The sequence below is a fragment of the Homarus americanus genome, unplaced genomic scaffold (genome assembly GCF_018991925.1).
Source record: "Homarus americanus isolate GMGI-L3 unplaced genomic scaffold, GMGI_Hamer_2.0 scaffold4896, whole genome shotgun sequence".
Lineage (NCBI taxonomy): Eukaryota > Metazoa > Arthropoda > Malacostraca > Decapoda > Nephropidae > Homarus > Homarus americanus.
The window spans coordinates 50,396-62,500 of NW_024749657.1; the positions used below are offsets into that span (position 1 = coordinate 50,396).

Sequence of the window (12,105 nt, forward strand, 5' to 3'; positions counted from 1 at the left end):
ATATTAGAAGAGGATTGTTTTCTTTACATTTATTATACAATTTGACATATATTCATGAAAATTAAATTTATTTAAGTTAACAGAAAAGATTAATATCGATGTGCATTTAGAATGTGACGTTGATTACATAGGGAAATTATTTCTGACACATTAATATTTAGTCCAGCCACCTTCATTCTCGATTACTTGCTGCAGCCTGTTGGGAACGGAGGCGACGTTATTGTGTATAAAGGTGCGGCCACACGTGCGTACGTTTTGTCGCCAACATGTGATCAACAAGAGGAAACACCGATCTAGTGCACGCAGCCGCACCCTACCAGGAGTCGGAACCCTGTGCCTCATTTCGTCTTATCGATCACATGTTGGCGACAAAATGTACGAACGTGTGGCCGCACCTTTAGTTGCGGTTTCCGCCTCCGCACCTTCCACTCACGGTGTGTATGCTCCAGTAGCTGCACCCTGGTTCTCTCTTCAGCTGGCTCCCAAGCGTTCTCTATAGGGTTCCTGTCACAACCTTTACTTGGCCAGTCTAAGACTTGCAAATTCATTTGTACTGCAAACCACCGCGTTAAAATCCGTGCGGTATGGATAGGAGACCAATCGTGCATGAATATGATAGTTTTCGGGAAACAGGAAAGCATTTGCACGCACCGAGGGAAGCATAACTTTTTCTAGTATTTTTAAATAATGTTCATATGTGAATCTTCCTTCTGTCAGTCAGCTCCCCAACTCTGTGCAAATATATCCATCCCCAAACATTGCAAGTCATATGGCCACTCCTTGCTTCCTCATAAATATGCTGTCTAGCATATCGGGTGTTGTTCCTCCTCCAGCAATACAACCTTCCGTGAGAGGTAGAAGAGAGTTTTTTCATCAGTGAATATTTTCTACCCCAGAAATCTAGGCCTCCTTCAGTATATCGTCGAGCAAACTGCAACCTGCCCTCGCGATGTCACTCATTTAGCTTCTTGTTGGCGGGAGTTCTATGGTGAATGCCTCCTTCGTGAAGTCTTCGCCTTATTGTTAAAGGGGAAATATTTAATTGCAGATCCTCTCTTGTTGAAATTGAAGTCTTGAAGGGGTTGGCCTCAGCGAAATTCCGGATGGCTTCAACTTGTGCAAGTGTTGTTCTGTGCGGCATTCCCGTCCTGTGGTGGTTCTTTAAACTCCCCTCCTCTTCCCATTGCTTAATCCAATAATATACAGTTGACCGACAATCCCCCAACTCTCTCGCAATTTTAGTGGGTGAAAACCCAACCTCCTTCATGCTGATTATTCTTCCACGTTCAATGATTTTCTGCATATGGTATTCCATGTTGGCAGGGGTCTTCTACAACTGTGGGAGTGGAAGGGTAATCAGCACCGATAACACCTCTGTCTCCCTCACCTTCCCGCCAATAACGTTAGCGTTATGCAGTATTTATATTTTATTAGGCATTTATAAAGAAATATATGAATGAATGAATAAGATACAAATTTATAGTACATCATACACATTTAAAAAAAATATATAAATTTTTTTATAGCCACCAGACTAAAGGTGGTGTATTCTACACAAGTTAGAAACAAGGATAAAGGGGGGGGGGGTGAAATAGCAATGATATTGCTAGATAAAGGCTTGTAAAAGTATTGGGCATATGCTACTGCACTAATTCACACCATCTTGGTCCGTATGATTAATTACCATCACCTTCAATTGAACAACGTCATTATTAAATACAGACACAGGCTGACACACATACACAGGCTAACACACATACACACACACACACACACACACACACACACACATACATACACACTCCACATGCACACACAAGCTCACACCCACTTACTACAGGTAGCAGTAAACTGATGATTCTGCTTCATCCCACAGCGAATTAAAACCGCAGTTTGAGTTGCATGAAATCCGCATCTTTAGAAAGAACTCTGATTAGCATCGGTTACATACAACAGTTGGATTCATTACCTGAAAGGAATTAAACGTTTGAAGCCAATATTAGTATAAATTAATGATAAACAGGCAACCTCATTAACAGCCTGCACACAGCTGTGCCCGATGCATGATGTTCTTTAACATACTTACCGATTTTTACTTATGTTTAATTGTCGAAGCATAAATTCATATAGGTTGGCCCAGTGCTCTATCTATTGAAAAAATCAAATTAACAGTATATACTAGCAGAAAGTTATAATATAATACGAAACCACAAAGCCCAACCATTAATTAAGCAACGGGAAACTAAGTAACCAATCACCGATCACTTTTACATTCATTCATAATTTTTATTATGTAGTATAGTAAACAAACGGCCTTGAGTTGCCAGCTGTCTCCAACACTGTTCGAAGAATCTTGAACGAGACTGTACGTGGGGAATTCCGGTCCGAGGTGTACTACGTTGCCGTGGCTCACTAGTGTGTTCAGCACCTGACTTGTTCAGTACGTGTCCGTGTGTCATCCCTTTGCAAGTGGTGATAGCGGCTGATAGGACCGGATGATCTCAGTCTGGCCTGGGATACCATCACGAAAACAGTGGATTGTATTGTCTGAACCATATACTGTATTGCGTTTGAGGTTGACTCAAGCATAATATACTCCGTAATTGGTGTTATTTATTTTGTTTCATAATTTATGTGGTCGCTGCTTTACGTGGGTGAAATATTTGTACACTTCCTTTATTAATTATTTCCTTATTTATTGGTGCCATTGTTGTTCATACTCATTCTTTACTTATATAATCCTACCATTTTTAGTGCTAAATTGGTATGACTCACTATTCTTCTCATTCTTCCAAGTTGGGCAGTGCTTGTCAAAGGAGGCGTGTTCTTGCTCACAGGAAGTACACTTCAGCTTGCTAGCTTGAGTGTGAATGTTTACCTGTGTGCATGTTTGTGTATGACTGTATGTGTGCTTTATGTGTGAGTGCATGGGCGTGTTATGTATGTGAATGTGTGTGTGTATTTGCCATTCTAACTCTTGTCCTATTTATCTGTCCTTCTTTATCATTCTTTAGTCTTTATCACTTGTCTGTTTGTCTGTTCTGGGAGAAAATGAAGGAGGCCACGAGGATGTTGATAGGTATTACCGTCTTGTTTTGCATAGTAACAGTCTTCAGTCGTATGATTCTGTTTCTTGCAAGTTTTACACAGTGTTTTGTTTGGGCTTAATTGGTGGTGTTGCTACCGGTGCAATGGTGTGCATGGGGCTCTCTGTACTATCTTTTCTGCATAATCTGTGATTTCGTCTGACTGGGGGTAAATTTCCTTTTAAGCCTGCTTTAACTCTACGTCTTGAAGAAGAAATTTAAATTGAATATACTCGACGAAACACTTGTTCCTCACTCATTTCACGGTCCTTGTCAAACCAATCAGAGCCGGAGAAGTGTGCTTTCACATCGTCATAAGCCTCCCCCGCTATAGACTGTGTCATAAAGATACCCTGTGTTTTGACTCGCGGTGCGGTTGTTTACCATTCTAAAAACCCATGTGAGATGACCGTCAACTCCTCCCTGATCAAAGAAGCTTAACAAATTTCTTTTGAAATTATAATATTATGATTGAGTAAAACTCGTATCATTCATTAGGTGACTTCCGCGACACCCCGGTTTAATATGACCATGGACGAATACTTTACGATCCTCGCTGTCTCTTCACATGCTCGGAGAAATGCTAATACATTATAGTTGGGATCTTCCCCTGTGAAGTCTCGGATTCGATCAAGCTGTGGTAGAATTTTCCACACATTAGTTGCTTGCGTCACTGGGTCAGTAATGTTAGTGGTTAGAGGTTTACTAGTTAATTGAAATACTGGTAAATTACTAGTGCATGCATTAGAAGATGCCAATACACTATACTTGTAGTGTCAAAGGGGTAGGTTCACTATACAGAGGTAAAGTGTCGTAAGAACGTCCTGCCCTAAGTTGTGTAAATAATAATTCGTTATTTTTATCTGACTGTTTCACTAACTTCAATTGAAGTGTTTACTGTTAGTTCAGGTTCAATGACTTGTAATTCATGCGCACCTTTGAGTTCACATGTGTCAATGTTAACTGTGTCATGAGGTACAGTGTCACTTGAATCATTATCTAAGTTTTCATTATGGTTTACAACTTGTTGATCATTAAAAATATATAAATGATCCATAAATGTTTCTTGGATTTAAATGTTTAAAAACTTTGCCAATCAATTTACAATAAGGTAATGTGACTTGTAAATTTTAGTGATAATTAATTGTATAAGTTATTTTTCCATTAATTGTTACAAGGCACTTGATAATTAATAATTATCTATCACTATCCCTACCGTGTGAAGATATGTTTTAAATTCTATATAAAATGTGTATATATAACTAATGATTGTTTGTGAAATACCTAATACCATAGAGTTGATTTAAGTTTATCTGAGAAGTCCTCTTGTTTACATCTGGTCAGCTGGGCTGGGTGGATGACGTAGTATTCCAGATGGTGTCGGTCTACAGTAGATGACGTCACTGTTGGGACTCCCATACCACATACATCTGCTCTGCTGAGGTTGATAGGTGATACCATGAGAAAATACCACCGGGTCTCTGCTATCCCCGCCTGTCTAGCTGATTATGGCTCTTGTGACCACACCATAAACTTGTCCTTAACACTTGCCTGAACGAGTGTAGGTTAGTCACTGGTGCCTTTGCTGCAGCTGAGTGAGATATCGGATAATCTCACGGCATGTCACCTTTGATACAGTCGTAGATTGGTTGATAGGTGAAACGTCACAGCTGTCCTGGGTTGTACTTGTAATTATCTTAGCTTGTAGGTTAAACAAGACACTGGTACTGTTCTCTTCACTCGTTGTTCCTTGGTTTAATGTAGACACACGTGGTGATTTTCTAGTTATATTGGGTAGTCATGTCTGTACAATTATTTGGTACTGTCAGACTAATGGGCTATTAGCTTGTAATTAGCTGATATAATTAGAGAGGTACAGCCAGGAGAGCTGGTCTCACGACACGACTTTAAGGGTATCATGTCGGGCTGTGAACTCGGGGAACTGGGCTGTACTTTCTTGAGTCTGGTGGTTGGAGAATAACCCACACTTCAACACAGCCATTATCTAAACAGCCGACCAATACACTGAGGGTTGAGTCTGTAGATTTATGGGCTGTCCACCCTCGGAGGTGTGACAGAACAAATACTTATGTAGCTTTATGCTCAATAGTCTGGGTGATAGAATGTATATAATTAATATATGTCCTTAGCCCATATTTATATAATATTAATGTGACAGAGGCTAATACAGGGTTAGCTTAGTGTTTGGTTAGCTTAGTGTCAGCTTAGCTTAGTGTTAGCTTCACTTAGTGTTAGCTTGGGTTAGCTAAGTGTTAGTTTAGGTCAGGGGTCACCAAACTACGGCCTGCGGGCTGGATCCCAAGTCCTTCCCCGGCTCGTGGTAGCTCCGCCTACGCTCTGACGTTACCAGAGCTTTCGTTCTGGCTTGCATTGAACAGAATGATTATGCGACCCGCGCTCGTCATTCTTTCAGTTATCCGGCCCACTGTGAAAAAAGTTTGGTGACCCCTGGTTTAGGTTATGGTTAGCTTAGTGTTAGTTTAAGTTATGGTTAGCTTAGTGTTTGGTTAGCTTAGTATTAAGTTAGCTTAGTATTAGCTTAGCTTAGTGTTAGCTTAACTTAGTGTTAGCTTAGCTTAGTGTTAGGTTAGGTTAGCTTAGTGTTAGGTTAGGTTAGCTTAGTGCTAGGTTAGGTTAGCTTAGTGCTAGGTTAGTTTTGCTTAGCTTAGCCTAGTGTTAGCTTAGGTTATGGTTAGCTTAGTATTTGGTTAGCTTGGTGTTTGCTTAGATAAGTGTTAGGTTAACTTAGTGTTAGGTTAGCTTAGTGCTAGGTTAGGTTTGCTTAGCTTAGTGTTAGCTTTGCATAGTGTTAGCCTAGCTTAGTGTTAGCCTACCTTAGTGTTAGCCTAGCTTAATGTTAGCTTAGCTTAGTGTTAGCTTAGCTCTGCATTAGGTTAGGTTAGCTTAGCGATAGGTTAGGTCAGTGTTTGGTTAGGATTGTTCTTGTGGACTTCTTGGTATTTTTCATTTTTCTTGAATTTAATTTTTATTTTATTTGACTTGTATATTATACATCAAAAGTATCCCCTGAAAATTAGGACTCGGCTTGGGTCAGGTTCACCATCCGATTAACCACCCTAACCTAACACCAACCTAACCTAACCTAACTTAACTTAGTTGTGCTTCTTTTGGCTAATATTGACAACTGACCCACCGACGGGTTACAGTATTTGTTTTGATTATTTTTTCTTACTATATTTTCATCATTAACTTCTGATATAATAATTTTTTGTGCAAATTCTTCGTATGGTAGATAATTAGTAAACAGCCAATCATATTTACGTACAGTATTTAAAAACACTCTGTGTACTTTGAGCTGCATGGTCTAGGTGGCTGCTCTCACGTCCACAAAAACATAAAATTACACCATATCATAGTAAGTTCTTTCTGTTTACTATGTCGTGGGGTCCAGGGGGTGGAGCTCCATGGCTAGGAAGTTAGGTAAGGTTAGGTTGGTGAGGTCTTCTAGCATCCCTTCTGCCACTTGATATTCTTATCAACTAAGGTTAGGTTTGGTTAAAATTATAAATAACTACTTTTAACAAATTTGCACAAACTAAGTGTCCACTATAAAATGTAGGGGAATTGTGGAACTTATTATTATCTATGAAAAATTGCTGGTTGGTCAGTGGTCAACAATTGGCATTTGTTTTAATGGAAACTACTGTATGCTATTTCAATATTCTGGGAAAGCAAGAAAAATTTAAGTTTGAAAAACACTTAACAAAAACCAACCAAACCTGAGCTAACCTAACCAAAGCTATTCCAGTACTGTACAGTATAAGGTTGTTAGTTTCGGTTAGAGAGCTAGGATGGGACATTATTATCATTTCTGTCATCTGGAGAATCTTAGGGGGACTGTAGGAGTATGAGATATTGGTTCACACTCAGGATGGGATGGAGAAAGGAAACTCACAATGTGCTCACTGTATACATATTGTATTGGATGTACAATGCAGCATGTTGCTGGGTAGGTAGCATGATAATAAGCATTGAGTAGAGAGAGCTGGGTGGTGAGGGTGCCCAGAGTGAGGGCAAGTGGCTTGAGGGACGCCAAGGTCGGTGGCGGGAGTGGCAGCCACACGGCTGGCGCGGAGGAGGAGGTGTTGCTTGCTGGTGGCACTGGATAGAAAAGAGAGCTGGTCACAGCGGTGTCAGGCCTTATAAGGCGGGGGTAGGCGTGGGTAGATAGTTGACCCACGCTCCGTGGGCGGCGCTGGAGGCGTAGGCTGGGGATTTCGAGAAGGTTCGGTGCTTGTAGGGGAGGAATCCACTACAATACTCCCCTTCCCCTCCGGGGGCGGCGGGAGGCTGGAGGTTGGCAGAGTTGCTTGCCACATGTGAGGCAGAACGGGCGGTATATGCCACATGTGGGACATAACGGCGAAGGCGTGGATGAGCCGGCCGCTAGGGGGGGAAACTCTGTCTAGCATACACGAGATCTGTGGGAGAAAAAGGGTGTGTGGGGGCGATGAATGTTGTACTTCCCTCGCGACAGGTACAGAGTCCTCAGATGCGCCTGCTGGGGTGTGTGGGCCTGGGTCAGGAGCAGGGGCTGCGTCAGCAGGAAGAGGGTCCATGACAGCAGAAGGGTGCATGACAGCAGCAGGGTCCACGACAGCAGCAGGGGGTACCTGAGGGAGAAAAGAGGGGTGTGTGGGTCCGCATCAGGAGGAGCGGCAGGGGTTACTGCTGGGCCGGGGGCGGCGTCTGAGGCAGGACGGGTGTGTTGGGGTCGGTAGGACGTGGTGTTTGGGGCAGGAAGAGGAGCAGCTTTCTGCTTAGAGTAGCAGAGCTGCTCTAGGGTGTCTAACCTGTGGTGTAGAGACAGTAGTTTTAGAGCCGATGAGAGCTGCCTCTGCGTGGGTAAGCCAGGTTGGATATAGCTCCTGGGTTCTGTGACTCGGTTAGGTTGGTTGGGTTAGATTAGTTTGGTTATCTAAATACAGGGATGACCTATAATTTTACCGATAGGTTTAGGTTAGTTTAGTTTAGGTATAGTTGGTTATGTTTTTCATTAAGTGGTAATTCACATCCCGTTTTTCCTGTATGTTGAGTCCTACATAATATGATTTATCCCATTTGCTCCCCAAGATAGCAAGAGATGGTCAGTTGAATAAGAATGTCCAAAGGAGGGCCACCAGACTGGTGCCTGCACTATAGCACCTCACTTACCCAGAGATTAACGTCTGCAGTTGCATATTTTACACTATAGTTGGGTAAGGGGTGACTTAATAATAGTCTGTAAGCACCTCAGGACATTACTCAGTCAATGTTTATACTGTACAATAAGTCCTCGTTTAACGTCGAGATTACATTCCTAAAAACTCAACATTATACGAAACAACATTAAGCTCATCAATTTTCCCCAAAAGAAATAGATAAAATACGGGAGTTACGTTCCTGAGCCTCCATTTGCCTCGTGAAATACATTACATATACAGAAAATCATTGTCATTTCAAAAGAAAATAATGAATACATATACAACTAAGTTAGTATTGGTACTCACCGATAGGCAGAGGGGCGTGGCGTCAGCTGACAAGAGAGGGTGATGCACAGTAAAATGTAGTCTGACGACACAAAACGATGAGTTTTTTGGTCTCTTAAGTTTATCGATGTAGTACTGAAACAACGTTAAGCGTGGCATATGCCTACACCAATAAAATTCACAGCCTTAGATTAAAGTAGCAACAAGCTTACAAAATTGTCAGAACTACCATTCTGGAGTGAGAGTTGTGAACTCTTGAAATAATGTCTGTTGCGACAATGCCAAGTGTGAATACATTCAAGACGAAACTTGACCAATTCTGGTGCGGGTACAGATACCGGTACTTTCTGGAGACAGTACACTACTTGCCAACAGCGTGTGACAAAGATGTGACTGACAGCCCAAGCACCTAATTGATAATAAGGATAAAGTAATACTGTAATTTATGCAACACATTAAACTTATGATACCGTAATTGTCTTCGTACCGATTCACTAGAAAATTTCGGTACGTACTGTACCTTTACACGATCAAATTCAGTGTGTGCCTTCCTAACCATGTCTTTTATTAACTCTACACAATAGCCATTACTGGTAAGACAGTACCCAACACTATATTTTTCAAGTGCAGTACAGTGTATAGTTTTTAATGATTAATACCGATTCAGTATCTGCTGTCTCAATGTTTTAGGTGGTTAATGAGGGACCTGTGAGTAGACCATGAAATAGAGGAGCTTCTCGTTTTACCCAAATCCATCAATTCCGACAAAATTGACAAGTTCTAATAGAATACATAATCCTGCAGACACACAAGAATTAGACTCCTTTGGTGAAAAATTGAAAGAATCTGAAGGAAAAGAATGGCATACATGAAGAAATTATTTCGTGTAAGGGCAGTAATGGCAGCTGCAGGAGCCATCGCAGGGTACATTGTAACCGGTGATGAGAGGAACAAGACTGTACTGGCCGCTTTGACCCCCATTAACACCTCATCTGTCAAGTGGGATTCGAACTGGGACAGGTTTGTAGGTCCATCAGTCAACTCATTGTACAGTAGTATACCGAATCCAGATTACCCGAGACCGTTTTGGTCTGTTCCTCACTGCTTGCAATTTAGTTGAGGTGTTTGAAATTGTATATAGGAAGTTTTTTCTTAACTTTGTTTTTTGTGTTAATGTAAATGGATAGTTACTGTTGTGTTGACTTTCCTGTGTACAGTACTATATCTAATTTTCGTGAGTTCCATTGGTGTAGTTATCTGCTTCTCATTCTAAACAACAGTAACATTGATAGTCTCTAAATTCAATGTTTTCTTCATCATTAATTTTCCAGAAGAGCAGCTCAGAGTTTGGCGAAACCATCCAAGTCAAAGATAGATTGTAACAACAACCGTGTTAAGGATATACCTGAAGAAACCTTAGAAAAGGATGGACCAACATCGACACGTCACTTGATCTTTGTACGTCATGGGCAGTTCCACTTACAGGCTGCTACAGACGCTGACAAGTATCTTACTAAGCTGGGTAGGTGAACTTGTTATACTTTTATGACAACATTCAGGGGAATAAATTTTGTTCTCCCCAATTCTTCTCTGTAGAATAAATGATTTCTTTATAATAAAAAGGGAAATAGGTAATGTGTGTGGGCAACTCGACACTTTTACCCAGGAGTTTTATATGCAGATACCCAAGCAGTTTTTGTCCTGGGTAAGAGAATCCCCTACTTCAGTCTTGGTATACAGTACAGTTTGGATACTGGTGGCATTGATGCTCATACAGTTGGTGTCAGCGAGAATACTGGCAGTTGTTCTCGTCTTCCCAGCTAACTTGGAAGATGGAACATAGACTGTAGGTAGATACCATAGGCAGCTACCAAACAGGGAGGTCCTACCTCCTGGGAAGATATTGGAAGCATAATGTATTGTCTAATGGTAGACTCTGCTGCCATATGGCATCACAAAAATTGTGACCAAGTCCCAGGTTGCTCATCTGACTTTCTTCCTCATTTACACACAATTGCAGGGTCTCAATTGCTTCTCTTACTTGGACAACACAACATATATAATGTATATAATTTCTCACTCTTGATTTATTTTTTCAATTTTGTATTTTTTTTTGGTTATTATTTTTATTAGTTTTATTATTTTTGTATTAATTTGCTATTAATTTTATTAATTGTTGTAATAATAATAATAAGAATAGATATTATTATTATTATTATTATTATTATTATTATTATTTATTTATTTATTTATTTATTATTTATTATTATATTTTCGCCCCCCAGGCCCTGATGTGCGTCATTACCTGTGCCCGGGTGGGCTAATGCTCGTAAAAAAAAAAGACTACGTTCGTGAAAGTTTTCAAGTGTCTTGAGGTTCCTCCTGAATGTAACCCCTGTCTCACTGCCATGTAGCAGGGTGGGGAAAACCACTGCTCTATGTACATGCGACTTTGTATATAATTTCAGCCTTGAACAACTACGTTGACTGGCCATGTTACCCACATGGACGACAGTAGACTGCCAAAGCAGCTACTTTACAGTCATCTAATGAATAATAAATGTAACGCTGGCGGGCAACAAAGTGCCAAATCGACCCCCTCACCTGGGAAACGATTACTCCACACCGTAATGCTTGGAGGATCACCACACAAGAAGGTGTCAATATTTTCGAATAAGCCCAACTGCAAACCAAGGCAGACAAGTGCCAGCGCCGGAAAGACACTGCCGCCGCCCCTCCCTCACTAGATGAAGCGATCCATATGTGCAACATCTGTGAACGACTCGGCCTGTCCCGTATTGGCCTCTTTAGTCACCTTAAAACTCACCAACCTTGGTAACATCCCTAATAACTCGTTTCATAGCTGGATGATCATCATACTTGATTCCGAGTGACAGCAAAGTAATAGTAGTAGTACAGTTTACCCTTTGTTAACAAGTAGGAGATAAGATAGTCTTTATAAAGTTGTGCTAAATATTGGATTTTGGAACATGGGATTGATAATTTTATTTTTTTAATGTATTAACTATATTTCCAAGGACTATTGTATACGAGTATATGTATGAAGGATTTTAAGGAAAGGGGGACAAAATAATTTTTTCCCTTATCACACATTGTAAAGTACAGTATTTGTTATATCCAGTACCACTGAAGGTGAGCAGCATGGTATGTGTAGGTGGTATCTGGTTGTTCATCCAGTCCTCTAATACAGGGGTTCTCAAACGTTTTTTTCAACCAAGGACCCCTTATATAAGAGAGAATTAACCGCGGAGACCTTATATGAGAGAGAATTAACCGAGGACCCCCTCACATATGTCCCCCCAAAAATTATTTTATATTAGGCCTATTTTTCACACTTCTATGTAGGTTATGTGGACAAATAAACACAAATCAAAAGAAATGTATAAGATATATCTGTGCACCATTTCAGAATATTAACACTCGGGGAAAGCTGTGAATCACCCAAACAGTAGCCAAAAAGTAACTTTAACCCTATCCCCAAGTGGCAC

General features: G+C 40.8%; 1 protein-coding gene across 1 annotated transcript; it reads left to right on the forward strand.

Annotated features, from left to right (window-relative positions):
* Positions 1 to 4,745: 4,745 nt before the first annotated feature.
* LOC121853450 (serine/threonine-protein phosphatase PGAM5, mitochondrial-like) lies at positions 4,746 to 10,126 on the forward strand. Its single transcript, XM_042347593.1, has 3 exons — positions 4,746 to 4,774; positions 9,401 to 9,616; positions 9,928 to 10,126. The coding sequence occupies exons 2-3, from the start codon at positions 9,456 to 9,458 to the stop codon at positions 10,124 to 10,126; spliced, it is 360 nt and encodes a 119-aa protein (XP_042203527.1). The 5' UTR covers positions 4,746 to 4,774; positions 9,401 to 9,455.
* Positions 10,127 to 12,105: the final 1,979 nt, after the last annotated feature.